General features: G+C 46.8%; 2 protein-coding genes across 2 annotated transcripts; one reads left to right on the forward strand and one right to left on the reverse strand.

Annotated features, from left to right (window-relative positions):
• Positions 1–2,849: 2,849 nt before the first annotated feature.
• aasdhppt (aminoadipate-semialdehyde dehydrogenase-phosphopantetheinyl transferase) lies at positions 2,850–11,387 on the reverse strand. Its single transcript, XM_080845300.1, has 6 exons — positions 11,201–11,387; positions 10,794–11,022; positions 8,356–8,477; positions 7,765–7,926; positions 3,382–3,450; positions 2,850–3,069 (listed from the first exon to the last, which is right to left on the reverse strand). The coding sequence occupies exons 1-6, from the start codon at positions 11,342–11,344 to the stop codon at positions 2,902–2,904; spliced, it is 894 nt and encodes a 297-aa protein (XP_080701426.1). The 5' UTR covers positions 11,345–11,387; the 3' UTR covers positions 2,850–2,901.
• A 2,727-nt stretch (positions 11,388–14,114) lies between these two features.
• On the forward strand, positions 14,115–16,601 carry msantd4 (Myb/SANT-like DNA-binding domain containing 4 with coiled-coils; the record flags this gene model as incomplete). Its single annotated transcript, XM_080844229.1, has 2 exons — positions 14,115–14,624; positions 15,662–16,601. 2 exons carry the CDS (start codon positions 14,115–14,117, stop codon positions 16,511–16,513), a joined length of 1,362 nt encoding a protein of 453 aa, XP_080700355.1. The 3' UTR covers positions 16,514–16,601.
• Positions 16,602–18,161: the final 1,560 nt, after the last annotated feature.

Consider the following 18,161-nt stretch of genomic DNA (forward strand, 5'->3'; position numbering starts at 1 on the left):
CCCTGAGGCAAAGGGTTATCTTACAGCAGTGTGCGAAACAGATGCAGGACAACACAGCTGCAGAATTTATAAACGGGGACCGTGCAGCGCCGAGGAAAATGAGGCATGCCCGATCATCACTGCCCATGCACCACAGTCGAGCGGAAAACAGGGGGGGAAACAAAACCAACGGCGCTGTGAAATCACTGTGTTGTTTTGCACAGCAGGTTAACTGCTATATGCGAGCCATAATGTGAGCTCTTCAAACACTTCTGGGCCACACTTGTGATTGCAGAGAGGCAGTCCCCGCTATATGTTGCCTTTAAGGAAGTCTGTTCAAACAATGCAGTGGGAAAATAAATGTCTCATTTCGTTTGCTTCTCTCCCTCACTCTTTTAGTAAATGGGCAGTAGATTGAAGAGGGCCAGAAGGCAGTTCAGGGTATAATAGGCAGTGCAGCATTTAAGGGGGCGGTGGGGGAGGCATGAAAGCCACAACATAAGTGATGTTTTACGCAGGGAATGACTTGCATAAACAACCTCTTTGAATCAGCTGGCAACTCGTTGGTGTATGCTCAAATGACACTCCTCCCCTTTCATCTCAAAACTGAATTCTGAAGTTGTTAATCGCGAGATTAGGATATTCCTAAGCCTTTACTTTTCAATATCCCTTTCGATCTTGCTGATGATCATTTGTGGAATTCCCAGGTCGACCTCTGTGGTCTTTCATTCGGCTCTTTCCCTCTTGTGTTGGCCCTAAGAGCATTCGGAAGCTGCCGCTGGCTTTCCTCCCTGTTCCCTGTTTATCTAAGGCTTGGGATACTAGGGAAAGACTGACAAACAACATTTTCTGGAAACGTTGGAAGAACAAACCCTTCATAGTCAGTTGATTGCCATTACCTAATGCCTACCCCAAATCTATCCTTTTTATGGTAATGTCGCACTGCCCACTGGAATAACACGTGAATGCTAATATTGGATTTACAGAAATAACGATAGGTGGCTACTTTTCTGCATGCGTTTATCCAGTGATGTCCAGGACAGATATATTACATTTCACCAGTAAATGTGTGTGTCCTGAATCCTGAAACCTGAGCCCTTGACCTTGGTGTTTGGAGCATCACGCTCTGCCAGCTGAGCTCTGGGAGCCGTGGGCCAGAACTGTGCTTTCCCTCTGCCCCTGAGGTGAGCAGGTAATGAAACATGGGGGTCAGGAGAGAGTCATCTGGGGGTTAACATGGCATGCAAGTTTGGTGTGTGTGTACAATTGAGCATATGTGTGTGTGTGCGTGTGTGTGTGTGTGTGTGTGGTGTTGTCTGTCTGTCATGTGTCATGTTTGTATATAGCCATTATGTTGGTATTGTTATGTGTAGTAGCCATGTTTGTATATTTAACTGTGTGTGTGTGTGTGTGTGTGTGTGTGTGTGTATGTGTGTGTGTGTGTCAGGGTAAGAGGTAAAGGCTGCTTGTTGAAATGGTGGCCATTGTTGTGTAGTCAGAGGATACCAGCGCTCCACCCCCACTAAAGGGCTCTCAGTGACACACAGTCTGTCACAGGCCTCTGTGTGCAGCGCCTCTCTCTCTCACACACACACACACACACACACACACACACACACACACACACACACACACACACACACACACACACACTATTTCTCTCTCACACACAAACAACCATTTTGTCATTCAGGGATACAGTGGGAGACAGATAACAGCAGAGCATTTTTTACTGCATCTAACAGTAATGTTAGCTGAAACAACCAGGTAGCAATAACACCACTTCAACCACACACACACACACACACACACACACACACACACACACACACACACACACACACACACACACACACACACACACACACACACACACACACACACACACACACACACACACACACACACACACACACACACACACACACACCTGATGAATAGAGAGGAGAGCAGGAGAAAGGCCACCAGGGTGAGGGGGAAAGTGCAAGAGCACAGCCTCAGTTTGTTAAAAGCAATGGCTTCCCCTCTAAACTCAAGCCCCTAATGGCACACTAAATGTCTCCCGACAGAAATAGACTGTGTGGCAGATGGAGTGTAAAAAAAGGCATGAGAGAGAAAGAAGGAAGAGAGAGAGAGAGAGAGAGAGAGAGAGAGAGAGAGAGAGTGAGTAAGAGAGGGACATCAGAGACGGCACACAGTGAGCAGACGGGTTAAAGAAGGCAGCGTGAAGAAAAATAGACAAGCTGAGCTTTACACCGCGACAGCCACATAAAAAGCCACGGAGCGAAAACATGAGCTCATAAACAGAAACTTCTAAGGCCGACAGGAGCAAAAACTCACTGCCATTAATCAGTGTGTATTCATAAAACCACTGGATCTCCAGCGTGGAGGGCTCTTTCACTTGCCCAGTCTAAGCAATAAGAGTTCATTTCGGCGCACTCATCTTCATCTTCATCTTCATCAAGGGCCACTCTTCTGTCAATTATATCATCTTTTTCAATTTCCTTTGCAATAACGTCCTCTCCTCGTGGGTGCTCGTCATTCAGAACCATTAGGGTGCCCTGTTCAGGAAAAGGGGTCAAAATCGGCACAGAAAGTGGGTTTTTGCGGCTACACTGGCATTTACCCCCAAGAGTCTACAAAACACATCAACAGTTGAGAACTGAATGTCTTCCTTTAAGTTCAGAAACTAGGAAAGAGTCATCTGAGACGGTCCTTTTTGGTCACTCTGGGCTCCTGTAGGGGCATGGAACTTCCAGCTGCACCCCCTCACCACAGCAGCTGGAGAACGTGTCCTACTTTCACTGAACGCAAAAGGCCACAAGAGAAGGAGGGAAGGCAATGGCCTTCAATTAACCAGCCAGTTGCTACCTCTCTCCTCCTGGGTCTTTTGTAGCAAACCTGGCCCCCAGGGGAGAGTTGTCAGGGCTGGTCCCTTTGGCGTACGGGCGCTTCCTGTTTCTTCTTAAAGCTCTCCCAGTAGGCCGGGTCCTCTTCAGAGAGAGGCAGGGCCCCAGAGACCAGCTCACTGAAGCTCAACACGGTGAACTTAAGAGGCACGGAGGCAAGGAGGCGAGGCTGCTGGTGCTCCTGTTCAGAGAGAGAGAGAGAGAGAGAGAGAGAGAGAGAGAGAGAGAAAGAGAGACACAGAGAGATGAAGAGAGAGCATAACAGCATGTGGGTGAAATAAATGACCAGAATTGACCAATAGAGAGAACAGAGAGAAATGCTTGGAAAGAGAGAGAGAGAGAGAGTGAGAGAGAGAGTGGGAGAAAAGAAAGAGCAGGTGAGGAGGATAAACAGGGCCTTTATTTTTGTACTCTGAGTGTTTGTACACAATGGCGCTGGCTCTGAGTTGGGGTGTGTGAAGCTGTCTCTCCTCATCCATCTTTAATGACTCACCCTTTCGCCCGCCGCTCCTCTGCGACCCAGGGCCACCGCTACATGATGGTGCTGGTCCAGCAGGCACTCCTGCAACGGCACATTAGACAGCCTCAGACGACTACCACAACACAAGACATTACCAATCCACTACCCATTCAACGACACAACAGGCTGGCAAGCTGCCAAAAAAAATGCAGCGTACAAGTGATGGATTTTGCAACACTTTCAAACAGAACATAACTTCTGGGAACAGACACGTGGAAACATTTCTTGTTCTTGCCTCAGATTGAGTCGTCATCACGGAATCATTCACTCCCTTCCTCCCTTTCCTCTTCCAGCCTCCGCGTCTCCTCTCCTCTCCCCTCCTCTCCTCTCCTTTTCACTCCCCTGCCACTAAATCAATTACACAAACACCGTGGCTCTCATTCCCTGCACCCCACTTAACTCATCGCACCCCACCTCTGCTATTATCTGCCACCGACTCCATGCCTCTGAGCGCCTCTGTGCAGACGCTGGGCCCATTACTGAGAGCCTATTTCCATCCCGCCCAGATGCAGACGGCTTCGGCAACAAACACACACATCTGCTGCACGTGCTGGGAAGACACTTACGCATGTAGAGAGAGGCAGCGTGGCCTCTGGATAAAGGTGAGAGAGAGAGTGTGTGTGAAAGAGTACACTCAATAACAGCTCCCAAAACATTCCTGGCAGGGGTCTCCAAAGAGAGTCCATGGGGAAAAATTAGCTTGTCCAGAAGATCAATGGAACCCAGTCACTGCGCCCCTCTCCATAGCGTCACTTTGAAGTGTGGAGCGTACGTGAGGAGAAGTGCATCTGGGGTCCACGGGTGCTCAGTGGCCTTACAGATCCAGCTCTACATCCTCCCAGCGCCGAGGGGTGGGGGGACTAGCTTCTCCTGGAGTAAGAGTATGACTGAGACTACGGGAGTGGGGTTATATTTATATTTACATTTACATTTTACATTTAGTCATTTAGCAGACTCTTTTGTCCAAAGCGACGTACAAGGGAGAGAACAGTCAAGCTAAGAGCAATAAAACCTGGTGTAACAATAAATACTGCTTTTAGAAAGAAAAAGAAGTGTGGGACTGTCACTGCTTAAGTGCAAGTTAAGCCAAGGTGCCAGTTAGGAAGGGAGGTGCTCTCTGAAGAGTTTGGTCTTCAAGAGCTTCTTGAAGGTAGAGAGGGACGCCCCTGCTCTGGTAGTGCTAGGCAGGTTGTTCCACCAACGTGGAACTACAACTGAGAATAGTCTGGATTGCCGTGCTTGCACAGGCGGCAGTGCCAGACGACGCTCACTGGATGAGCGCAGCGTCTTGGGTTCTATCCTGGGCTGGCCTCAGGCAGATGGGCCTCCCATCTGGAGCAGAGTTCAGCTCAAGGATTCTTCCTGTCAAACTGTTTCCGCCTTCCTCGTCACTGTCACCATGTGCTTGCTCAAGGGGGCCTAGGCCTCAGGCTCTGTAAAGTACCTGGAGATGATGCTCACAGTTAAGGACAATACATGAATGAAAGAGACTGGATCTGAATTAGCCTTGCATAATGCATGACCACGATCACCAGCAGGAAATCCTTGCTATTTTGCTTGTTTATTTGTATGCAAATCCAGGTGTTTTTCTGGCCAACGTCGAATAGCTCAGGGAGGCAGCAACCTGTACCACTGCTGATTACAGCCTCCCTCTGTAGGTAGCAACAACACACATGCAGAGGCGTCACGCAGCATCCCTTATCGTTGTTGACAGCACAGGTGACCCCTCCTCTCTGTACTATCGCGGGCTCTCAATGTGACATAGTTCATGCTAGTGGCCTCCTCATCTTCCTCGGCCGCGTCTCCATTATCCCTGGCCATGGCGCTGGTGGCCTCACACTGTTATTAAGCTAAGCCTGCAATTACTTGGAGAGCCTCAAAGCAGACCTTCCCTCCTGCTCCTGATGGCTCACTACTGCACCCTCTCCAGCACACTCTGACCCACTCACACCACACACACACACACACACACACACACACAACGCAGGCAAACACACACACACACACACACACACACACAAACACACACACACACACACACACACCACACACCACACAGATGTCTTTGTTGAACCTTACACTGGTCGAAACACACAAGGTCAGGGGGTGAGGGGGTGGGGGGGGGTTTCGCCTCGACAGGTGCCGGTTGGAGAGCGAACGCAACCCTGGAGAGTGGGTGTAATGAGAGCATCTGTTGCAGGGCTGCAGAAGGCGCTAATAGAAGCGTTTCCATGCGGGGCTGGCTGTGCTGGCGAGCGGATCCATTTCCTTAACGCCAGGGCTCTGAGGAGGTCAGGCAGCCGGGGTGAGCCGTGACGCATTTGTGTGGCTCACCACAACAGGCGCTGGCGACAGATGAAATTGGGAAGGGGGGGGGGGGGGATGGGGGACACAACACACATCGATGTGCCACTCTGACACCTCACTTCCTGCAAGGAGGGAGAGGAGACGCAGAAAACCCGAGACCTCTGGCCCCCTGATAAGAGCGCCTTGCGGGGCCCTTCTGATGGAAATGGCCTGAGCTGATGTGGAGGAGAACACACCCTCGCTCTCTCTCTGACGACGAGGCCCAAATCACTGATCTAGATGTTGAGAGTAACAGACAATAATATGGGGATCAGGTGTGGCAAGGTTCTTTTTGTGTGTGCAAACCGGCTGAGAGAGGAGGCATCAGGAGACGGAGAATAAAACGCGAGAGAATGAGAGAAAAAGTGAATGAGGGGAGCAAGAGGAGAAAGAGGGAGAGAACCTTACGCAATGCTTTATTCATGTGTCTGCCTCCTCGTGTGTCACCCATCTGATGATCAGAGTAAACACTCCTGTTGTTTCATGAAAGGCCTCTGTCAACTCACTTGATCTTTGTCCTTGATCTCTTTGGAGTGGCGCTGCTGTGTCACTGTGTTGTGTCAGTGATCATGCAGCGGGGGGTGTGTGTGTTTGTGTGTGTGTGTGTGTGTGTGACAGAGAGTTGGTGTCTGTGTGTGTGTGTGTGTGTGAGTGAGAGAGAGTGTGTTTGTGTGTGTCTGTGTGTGTGTGTGTGTGAGTGAGAGAGAGTTGGTGTCTGTGTGTGTGTGTGTGTGTGTGAGTGAGAGAGAGTGTGTTTGTGTGTGTCTGTGTATGTGTTTGTGAGAGTGTGTGAGTGTGTGAGTGTGTGAGTGTGTGTGTGTGTGTGTGTGTGTTTGTGTCTGTGAGTGTGTGTGTGTGTGAATGTGTGTGAGTGTGTGTCTGTGAGTGTGTGTGTGTGTGTGTTTGTGTCTGTGAGTGTGTGTGTGTGTGTGTGTATGTGTGTGTTTGCGAGTGTGTGTATCAATGCTGGTTTGTCATCAAGGCTGACTGCCTCATACACCTCTCCTCTCCTCTCCTGTCGTGTCGTTAGTGGTTGTATACTCTCTGTGATTGTTGTGCACCAGGGCCCTGAAGAACAGTTAAAGTGTCTATTCTTCTCATCTAAACGCTAGTAGCTCTCCAGCCGTGGGGGGGTGTGCAGCATCCTGCACGCTCCACCGAGCTCCTCTCCTTTCAGATGCATATTAAGGTACCTTGCCAGAGGTTTTCAAGGTGACTCTCCTGGGGAGAATAAAGTGAAAATGGAGATGGAAGCGTAATTTTCTCTCTGTTTTTTCAGCTTCACAACCCACAACCTGTGTGAAAGTGAGGGACTGTGTGTGTGTGTGTATGTGTGTGTGTGTGTGTGTGAGATAGAGAGAGAGAGAGAGAGAGAGAGAGAGAGAGAGAGAGAGAGATTTTGAGCTGATGAAGTACATCAGGTAATATAAACTGAATGCTCCGATTAGAGAATGTAGTGCCAATCCAAAGTTAGACATGGGCGCCACCTTCTGGTCAGAAATAAAACAGCATCCTTTGAGAACCAGTGCTGCAGTATGGTCGAGGCTGTGACATTAAAGCGCTGGGTGAGGCTGTGAATTTCCGTAACGCAAAAATGTGACAGAGCAGAGGCAATATACAGAAGGAGAGCGATCTCCTCAAAAGCCGCTATCAATCTCTCTTAGTGTCATCGAGAACATACAGCACATTTACCAATTATACACTTCGACACGAAAGACAATACACTCACAAAACCTTCACAACACAAGGAGTGCACAGTACTAAGAGTACGAGCGTCACGGCAACATGTTGTGTTCATGTCTTTGTTCTGTATAGTTCCATAGAGAATGGCTTCAGGGTTCACTTTTTCAGTATACACAATGTGTCACAACAAGATGGGTCAAAAAGTACAGTTGTCAGAATGACTGGGCTGCACTGGACGAGCCCAGTCCCCAGGTCAGGTAAGCATGGCATACAGATGCCTCCTACAGCAATGTCCACACTCCAAATCTAATGCATCATACTACTTACCTCAAATGTCCAGTCCTCCTCTTCCTCCCCATCCAGGTGCATTCTGGTCTCCGTCTGCACCTGTCCCTCCAGGATCTGCACGGGTGATATGTGGAACTCCACACGCTGCAGGTCGAAGCCCAGGCCTGTCCCGATGGCTTTGATGAAGCTCTCCTTCAGAGACTGGACACACAGAGAGGACACGGACTATTACCCTAAACTAGAGGTAGACCCAATGACAGAATAATGTGTCATTTATGTGTGCATTTCTTACCAGAGACTACCGTGGAAAACTGACTTTGGGAACGAGAACACTATTATGTCTTACTTACTTTGGGCACGAAATTATAAAACTAATTAACAGCACTGTACAGATCTATTGTTGTATGTGGTCTCATGGATAGGTCTAGGCTAGGGGACCGGAGATTTATTTAGTCTGCGAGTACTACCACAACAAAAAGGTTCCCGATATGGGGAAGAAGGGCAAATTTGGTCCAATCTGGCCTCGGCCCTAAGACAGACTGATTGGAGTGGAGGGTTGGTCTGGACCCCCTCGTGAGGAGGTGAGTGGGAGATGAATCAGTTGCAATGCCGTGAGGTTGCCATGGTTACCCAGTGTCGGTAGAACATGTGGAGCTGCTCCCATTCCGCCCCCCTGGCCCTGATAGTCTTCCACTCGTGCTCCGTAAACTGCCGCGTCATGAGCCGGAAAAATTCTGGGATTGATCCGGTGCCTGAGATGCGTGCATGTGAAAACACAAATGGAAAGAATGGGTAAGTGGATAAGAATTATTGAATTAAAAAATTAAAAACTGAATTATTGTGTTGACATTTAGTACATTTTTAGTACATTTACACATTTGTATGTATTATATTGGCCAACGATTTTATTTGAAGTGAGTAACAAGTGAGAAAGAGTACGCCACAGGAAAACAGCTAGCAAAAAAAGCAATTTTTTTAAGCACATTTTAGTTCTCAACAGACAAAAGTGCTACATAGCTGTCAGGAGTTGAGTGCAGGCAAATATGGCACCGAAACTAGTGTTGAAATGTGCAGGCAAATATGGCACTGAACTAGTGTTGAAATGCCACCAACAATTCCAGTATGCCATTTCTTTCTCAGGTAGGCACTGAAATCATTCATACAAGGTGTGCATTACTGTGCTGACAGGCGCTTTCAATGAAATGAACACATTGCAAACATGTGCTCTTTTTCTCCAAGGAGTCAGCCTTGGCTACAGAGATACAGCCACGTGCAGAATCTACTGCACGTGCTCCTGCAGCTTACATGATAAGGCAAGGCTCTAACACCGGATTCCCAGGAACATACATAATGATGAAATGTACAGCCTGCCAGACTGCAACTTGTCTGAATAAAATCATCCACCAAATGTGAATGCAAAATGAATGCAATTTTGAAGGGGGGTAAAGATGGAGAACTGTTGTGCAACAGAGACACCAAGTGGCCAAAGTTTGTATTACATTTTCTTCTCCTGATTCGAGTGCCATTCCAAGAAGAGAGTGGCATCCAAAAGGTGCCAGAAAGGGTCACAAAGCCACAAGAAAAACCCTGCAAAAACTGTGACAGCTGAATTGTTCAACAGATAAAGAAACCAGAGGTATAGGTCTTCCTTTTCCAGAGAAACTGCACACGCCATACCCACAGGCATACAGTTTCCCCAAGCCTTTGAAACGGAGGGGATTTTGTGATTGTGAGGAGGGATTTGAAAGAGAGCCACTGACATTATGACAGGGTTGGGAGAACAGATTAAAGTTCTGACAGCTCGAGTTGAAGCAAATAGGATTTAGTGTGAAAGAGGTTGAAATAGAGCCTGGAAAAGCTTAAGACACCGTAGGTAGAAAGGGCTAGTTTGCTCTCTGAGAGTCAAACGGACCTTGATCAGGACCCAAACCCGGAACTCCATTCCTCATATCTGAAATGCTTCAAAACAATGCCATAGAATCTGATATGTTTTTTTTTTTTCAGGCCTCTACATCACACCAGATTCTTGAGAACACATAAAGCATTTTTCCATGTCTGTTGAGAGGCTCTTCACTCAATGGCATTATAACCCTCTGCGTCCTACTGTACAATGTGCCCGTTTGCACTGACTGCTAAAACCCCAAAGCAGGATCTGTTTTAAATTCAATCCAGACATCCAAATATGCACTCATTCTTGGTCATAGCATCCAACATCTGTCAGACCAACATCACCGCTAAAGAAGACTATGCAGTAGTCGCTCTCTACCTCACATGTGTCAAACTCAAGGCCCACAGGCCAGACCCGGCCTGCCACCTCCTCAGAATGTTGCAAAAAGTTCCATTGATTTGAATGGGCCACTGTGTAGTTTTAGATAATATGTAATGGCAGATAATATGTAATGTCTATCAGAGCTGGCCTGCCGCGGCCGCCGGTATGGCACACGCACCACTAATACTACAAGTCCCACAATGCACTGCCACCACGTTAGTAGCCTACATCAATTTAGGCCCGCAAGGGCGAGCCCTTGCCCCACTGTCTGCCGCCTCATCACCTGAAGTCAGAGTTTAGCTTGAGGCCTGTCTCTCTCCACCCCAAATATGGCCAAACGAAAGGTGGACTTGAGGAATTGACTCTGTGCGTTATAAATTAACTTTTGGTAATTAAATCAATGCATGGCACAACTATGGGGAAATAGCCTATACCTTTGAAGAGGTATCCGAATGTGTAAATTAAATGGGGCTGCCTTGGGACAAACTTGTGGGACTGACCACACATGGAGCTCCTGCAATGTGCAGAAAAGAGAGGCATAAGAAATGAATGCCACTGATGTTTATTTTATTTTGAAATTTGATCTCTGTGTTTAAGGCAATACCTAATAGGCCTAGCTTTAGTCTGCTTACCAGATTCAATAGGCCTATGCTAAACTTAAGATCATGTTTACATACGAAAAATATAATATATACAGTATATATTTTCAATACATTTGCTGAATATGTCCGGCCCTCGACTTGGACGCAGTTTTTAATTTTGGCCCTCAGTGTATTTGAGTTTGACACCCCTGCTCTACCTGGTGCGGTGGTCTTCATTACATCTGCTCCAACATGCAGGCCAGAATCTGCAGCCAACACAGCATAGTCTCCCTGATGAGACACGTTGAAGCTCCACCTCGGCTGTCCAGCATCAGCTATGGGGTTGGCCACAATTGGCTTCCCTCTGGCAGTCCTCTCCAACTGGATTTGATCCCAGACTATCCCCGTCTTCTCAGACACGAGTTTACGTATGAGAAGTCTCCCAGCCTAACATACATACAACGAAAAACACACAGCAGACAGACATGCATTAATTTGTGATATTCATGAAAATAACCAAGTCAAGGGGAATTGGGCTATCAGGACAGAACAAAGTGACAGTGATCATTCTGTCTTTAAGTGCTGAGGAAATCGTGTTTAAAATGGTGTTCGGAAGGTACCATACCATGGCTGACTTGGCATCTTTGGCAAACACAAACTGTCCAATCCGCTCCTTCTCCTCACGCTGCACGCACCGAGCCGCAAGCAACCACTCGGCACGAGTCGGGGACCACGACCCACAACGAAACGCCCAACGTACACCCTCCATACTACTAACAGTTGGTATGTAAACAGTAGCCTATCAAGAAATATCCCAGTCAATGGCAATACTGCTGTGGGAGTCTCAATGTGGCAGCCCTTAATCAAATACGTCAGAAAAATGTAAAATATAGCTCAGAATAGATTCGGCCTCATTTCAAAATGCACTTAAGTCATACTACAACAACATTCTTGACTTAATGTGTCGCCTGTGACTGCTTCACACACTGCACATATCCGGAAGAAGTTGATAAGACGGGTTACGCTAAAGTGGGAGTGACACAAAACGGACCAATCGCAACAATGTTTATGGTTCATGCCCCAGGGTCTGGTTCCGATTTGTTTTGCCATTGATTTGATAAGAATGAGCTTTTGACATATTCCTACCCCGCCACCTCGGTAAGTTTTGTCGAAATGCCTGCGTTATTCATGCATTTATGTGTATGCAATTTGTTGTTAAATGGCCATGAGCTTCGCGAAAAAATGGCGCAGCCGCTAACTCGCCAGATGTTGCTCACGTCAGATTCGTAGTATTCCTAGCGACTTACGTTCCTACTATCGCTAGCTGATTAGCTGGTTACTCGATTATCCAAATCAAAGCAAAAATAGAATAAGAAGGACATTGCTCTGTGGGTAAATACTCCAGTACTTTAGTTTATCAGCCTATTGCAACCGAAGAGTCGATTAGAAGAGTTGTGGATGAGCTAGTGCATCGGTACACACATTAAACGTGTAGACCAGCCATTTCATTTGAACGGCTATGTTTTGGAGGGTGACATCTCAGCAACTGTGCTAAAGTTAGATTCATTCAGGATATTCGGAGGACATTCAGCTCAGTTGATTTTACAAATATGATTTGTTATTCAATTAATGTAATAGCGATAACATTGTCATAGGGAAAGATATAAACATCCAGAAAATCATTCTGTTATTTCTCCCCGTCCTACTTTTCACAATATTTAGGCTCCTTTTTCGTTTTACCATCACACAGTCCATTTTTAGGTTTTAAATTCTGCTTCAGATTGCAATAACTAATTCTATGAGGGACACAACACTATTAAAATAATGTCATTGTTCTCATTTCAGCCATTTGTATTGTATTTATTTTTTACACTCACTCATTTCATCTATTAGAACACCTTAACACCTCTTATTCTGCAATCAGCCAAAAAAAGGATGTGTATAACATTGTACACATAAACATATACACGCATACATAACATGTAATCGACACAACTCTCATGGTACAGCCAACAAGGCTATGTTAAAGATACAGTCTGTGATTCTAATTCCATACACCTTTTGTCAAATTCAGTGAATTGCAGGACACGCTCCTCTAGCTGGCTGTTCAGTGTTTGGTGCTCAGAAAAACTCTGGGGTTTGTGCATAGCCCTGGCTCTGTAAATGGGAAACAAACATAGTGGGTCGGAACAAGCCATTAACAGTCCCAGGCAATCAACACTGTGCTTCAAGAGTACAGAAGAGAAGGATGCAATTAGATTAGTTGTTGAACTCAAATATCAACAACCTTTCATGAAACTGAATCACGGACTGGATCTTTAAACTCCTTACATTTTTTGTATGCCACATGCAAACAACATTTTTTTGTTTAATTCTGTAGCTATGTAGCATTATTAGCAAAACAAAATTCCTAACCTTTCACACAGCAAGTCAGCCTAACTTTACAGGCCAGTATATTTTTGTGTCTTGCACATATTGACAAATAAGTCCTATCCTTATTTCCCTTTCCCATAGCTCTTGTCTTCACCAACACTATTTTCTTTAACCAACCTGACATTTCTTAGGCAAGGACGGTATCTCTGATATTTCATTTGTAACAACATGCTTACGCAAAGCAACAGATGTTTAGTTGAGTGAAACCTTAGAGGAGTGAATGCATAGGAAAAAGCTGCATGTATTACTTAAACAATTATTTGAATTTGAATAGTTGCATTTTTGTAAAGAAAACATTTCAGGATATACAGTATATTGTGTAATTATTCTAGGAACCACTAGGCTGTAGTTGGATGCCCCACAGTTCTCTAAGTTCTCAAGTCCGTGGTGAATAAGGCACATAATCACTTGCAGTTATAATAATCACTCATTCTCTGACTCCTGTGGTGATTCTACACAGATGCTTGTGGTAGATTGTAGACCGTCACTCAACACCTGCCTAAATGTCACCATAATCCTCATCACTCCAGATCCCTCCAGTCAGGAACTCCCCAGGGTTGTGATAGTCAAGATGCGCTGTGTTTGGGCGGGACTGTAAACAGTGCATGCTGCTAATCCACTGAAGGAGACGCTTAATGATGCGTTGTTAGTTTTGTTTGTGTTTTCCTGTCTAATCGTGTATACTTTTGTGTCTTGTCTTCAAATCTCCTTCAGGGACAGTGCAGGCAGGCACCCACAGCATCCGCTCATGGGCCCTGCAAAGCCACTGTACCACTCCAGCCTTAACATACATCTCACTCAGAAGTAGCCAACTGACAGGAGCATTGTCTGACCCCCTCATCTCTCCGTGCCCAGTAGCAGGACCTTTACCAAACATCTCTTTTGGTTCCTTAATTGGTACTTCTGTCTCCCCCTCACTCGGTCTCTCCCTCCCTCTCCCGCTCTCTCTCCCCCCTCCCCTCTCTCTCTCTCACTCTCTCTCTTTACTACCTGTAGCATTCAAGAGTCTCATCTCTCTCTCTCTCTCCCTCTCCCTCTCTCTCTCTCTCTCTCTCTCTCTACCAGTCCATTCTGGCCCATCTTTTTTCTCCTCCCACCTGCTCTGAATGTCCTGTCTGACCCCTGCAATGGACTTCCTGCAGATGAAGCATCTGAAGCGCAAGCGGAAGAGCAACTACAGCGTGAAGGAAACGCAGACGCTGATCCGCGAGATCCACAAGCGCCGCGACGTGCTCTTCTCACGGCAGCAGAACACGGCCATCAACGAGCTGAAGCGCCGCGCCTGGGACGAGGTGGCCGACTGCGTCAACGCACTGGGCGAGGGCGAGCTGCGCACCGCCGCCGAGGTCAAGCGCCGTTACCTGGACTGGCGCGCGCTCATGAAGAGGAAGCAGATCCGCGCCGAGCTGGCGTCCGGCCTGAAGAACGAGTACGAGCAGCCCTGCCTGTCGCCCGACAACGAGGCCTCGCTTAGCGGCGGAGACCAGTCGCTGGATGTGGGGGGGTTTGCCAAGGATGCGGCCTGCGCCTGGCAGGACCTGTCGGACCTGGGGGAGCCGAGCAGCCACACGCCCTCAGGGGTCAAGATGGAGGATGACGATGCTAATGGATACAGTGTAAGAGACGGGGTTAGGGGTGTGTGTGGTCCTCTTTGGCTCTCTGTAGATAAGGATGTGAGTAAAATCAAAATAGAGGATGAAGAGGGTAAAGCTGTTTGTGTGAAGTATCTGTGCTCTCTGTAGGCACATGATATAATGATGTGGTTATGGGTACTTCATCATGGAATAGGGACTACTTTTGCGATTATACAGTATATGTGATAATGCAGAAGTGCTTTTCTGGCGTTTCCCTTTCCTGTGGTATGTTATATTGCTTTTTTTTGGCATGTAAACGGTCTGCACAGTTACAAAAGCCTGAAGTGCACGCCAGAGGGAGTAACTCTCTCCCGCAGAAACCACTTTTCTCAGCTGCCTTATTGACCAGTGACGATGTTTTTGCCTGTGGAGCTGGCATTCAGAGCATACTTAGCTCATCGGGAGTTGGGGGCTTAAACACAGGAGCTCTAACAAAGGGTTTCAGACAGAGGGGGAATATAGATGTTCAATAGGAGAATAGGGCCAATAGTTTTCCGTTTCAAAAAAATGCGTTTCACTTTTGGTGAATTCCGTTTTTTATGTTTCAGCTCCTTTTGTTCACCCTGAGGTAGATTGATGGCTTAAAATGAGTGAATAATACGTGCCCTTCTTAGATTGTTGTTTGCCAGCCATCAATAGAACAGAAGACTTAACATTTTTCGTTTTAAATGCGATTGGGAAGACGAGCAAATGAATGTGACTAAATGTGTCTGTAGCAAGGTGTGTGTGTGTCAACCGTTGAAAAGGGGCGCGTGGCCGGAGCAGAGTTCAGCACAGACGTGAAATTTCCTGACTGCTTTTGTTCTTCAATTAATGTTTGTTCATTGTTGCGATCGTTGTTGTGTTTATTTGAATACATATTATACATATTATATACACACAAAATAGGGAGGAAGTAAACTTGGATCTGATCTGTCCCTATCCTGCATGCATTTATATTTATTTACTTGTAATCAAGTGTGTATGTAAACATGAACTGCTTGTGACTTGGCCTTGCTTGTGTCGTGTTGTGTTGGCAGCTGGAGGGCGACACTGGAGAAGGAGGAGAGGGTGATGGGGATGGAGAGGAGGATGATGACGACTGCTTTCCCTCCATCTTGCCTGACATTGACCGTGAGGGACGTGTCCCAGAAGTCTTTGCCCACATTGATGAGTTTGGCATGCTCAGCTCCTCCAAAGCCTCCTCCGTCAGCGCAGGAGGGCGGGACCTGGGCCTAGGAGTGGGCATTGGCGTTGGCATGAGTGGGGTGGGCATCACCCTGGGCGGGGCCAATATGGGCATGGGCATGGGCTTGGCCGGAATGGGCCTAGGCGGGGCTGAGACCACTGGCTTGCTGATCACCTTAGAGAAGCAGCGGCTGGACCTGGAGAAGCACCGCCTGCAGGTGGAGTCGGAGCGCCTGGCGGTGGAGAAAGAGCGCCTCCTGCTGGAGAAGGAGCGTCTGCGGCAGGCCGAGAACGACCGCGAGCGCCTGCAGCTGGAACGCGAGCGCCTGCAGGTGGAGCGCGAACGTCTGCGTCTGCTCATGTGCCAGACGGCCGCCTCCGCCCAACAAGGCATGCCCTCTTCCACCTCCGCCGCCACGCCCAGCACCTCTTCTTCGTCATCGTCCTCCTCCTCGAGCGCCCCCACTTCCTCCACCCTGGAGGCAGACAAGGACAGGAAGCCTTTCTGGCACCCAGCGATGGATTTGGAGACAGAGAAGCTGAAGCTGGAGAAAGAGCGCCTCATGCTGGAAAAGGAGAGGCTGCAGTTTTTCAAGTTCGAGTCAGGCAGGCTGCAGATTGAGAAAGAGCGCCTGCAGGTGGAGAAGGAGAGATTGCAGCTGCATAAGGACGGACAGCAGATGGCCCTGCACCAAGGACTCTAACCGGAAACATCATGCTCAACTTCTGCAGCAGGAGAGAGAGAGAGAGAGAGAGAGAGAGAGAGATAAGCCCTGTAGGAGGTGAGGGACTGGATCTGGTGGAAGTTTTGGGGCAGGAGAGAGAGAGAGAGAGAGAGAGAGAGAGAGAGAGAGAGAGAGAGAGAGTGAGAGTGAGAGTGAGAGTGAAGAGAGTAAGAGAGCCAGATGCTGGAGCAGAGGTGGGCGAGAGAGGTGTGTGTGGGAAAGACACATAGCAGGACACGCGTGCAGACAGTGAATGGACATCAGTGGAGGAAAGGTGTTGGACCAAGCCTGTTGGATATGCCACGCAGGAGGTTGTGTTTGCATGCTGTTACAAAGTAATGGAAAGATATGGTCCAGTGTGTTTGCTTCTTCCTGTTCCCTGACAGTATCACAGAGGGCAGACCTCTCTGATGCTCCAGCGCACTGGAACTTCTGTTCTCTGTACCATCGTGCTTTCCAGTTCGTTGTAGGGCGTTTGCATTTCTGCCTATTGTCAGTTTGTTATGGTAAAACAGATGGCCAAATGGGACTCAAATGCTGTGTGTGTGTGTGTGTGTGTGTGTGTGTGTGTGTGTGTGTGTGTGTGTGTGTGTGTGTGTGTGTGTGTGTGTGTGTGTGTGTGTGTGTGTGTGTGTGTGTGTGTGTGTGTGTGTGTGTGTGTGTGTGTGTGTGTGTGCGCGCGTGTGTGCGCGGTAGGCCCAGAGATTAGTCTCTGCATCACACAGACACAAGATGGTGCTCGCTATGATCTATTGCTATGATGAAAAAATACCCAACTCAGCAGCATCCAGAAATCAGTTGCAGAAGACAGCAGTCAATACATCATGTAGTTGTGTTTTTTTTTCACATCGTGTACCGGTGATTTCCATTTCTGTCAATATGTTTACCCCCTCCAAGTCTTTTATGGTACCTAAATAGGAAAAAAAACTTTTGTAGTTATGTATAGTAGTGAAAAACAATGTGTCTCTGTATAGAGGGAGGTATCCCCTCTTCTGAAATGTGTCTGTTCAGTACTGTTGTATCATGTACAGAGTGTAGTCTCTATGGCGATACAGAAGCACAAAATTAAGTGACGTTATATATGTGTATGTATGTATATATATACATATATATATATATATATATATATATATATACTGTATATATATATATATATATATATATATATATATATAGATATATATATATGTATGTGTATATATATATACATATATATGTATCTATATAAATGGGTAAAGTGGGATGTCTAATATGCCTTGTGACTTTATTGAACCAGTCCTTTATTTTTTATTTTTTGTAATGTTTCAGATGTTGTATTATTGCTGGATGATTTCTTGATAGGATCCTTGCCTTTCTTTTATATTCTTTTCAGGCGCTCTGCAGGTGCAGTATGTTTGAAAAAGCAGAAAAATTGATATTATGTCCTTTTTACTGCGCTGACTTTTAAGAAAAATAAAAAAAGATTGTGCATTTCTTGAAACCTTGTATTCTATGTACAAGCCATCGACTAGATGTCTTTGAGGATGGCCACCTAATTGATTTTCCTTTATAGACAGAAAAATACTTACAAATGATCTTGTCTGTCTGATATGAACATGCCATTGCCAACTTGAGATAGGATACTAAG

The sequence above is a fragment of the Sprattus sprattus genome (assembly GCF_963457725.1).
Source record: "Sprattus sprattus genome assembly, chromosome: 9".
In the NCBI taxonomy this organism is placed as follows: Eukaryota; Metazoa; Chordata; class Actinopteri; order Clupeiformes; family Clupeidae; genus Sprattus; species Sprattus sprattus.

Bases quoted from the DNA above. Each gene is read 5' to 3' on its own strand.
- aasdhppt (XM_080845300.1), bottom strand. From the start codon at position 11,344: ATGGAGGGTGTACGTTGGGCGTTTCGTTGTGGGTCGTGGTCCCCGACT. The intron at 7,927-8,355 runs GTAACCATGGCA...CTGTGTGTCCAG, and splicing joins ACATGTTCTACCGACACTGG to TCTCTGAAGGAGAGCTTCAT. The intron at 3,451-7,764 runs GTAAGTAGTATG...GTGCCGTTGCAG, and splicing joins AGGAGGACTGGACATTTGAG to GAGTGCCTGCTGGACCAGCA.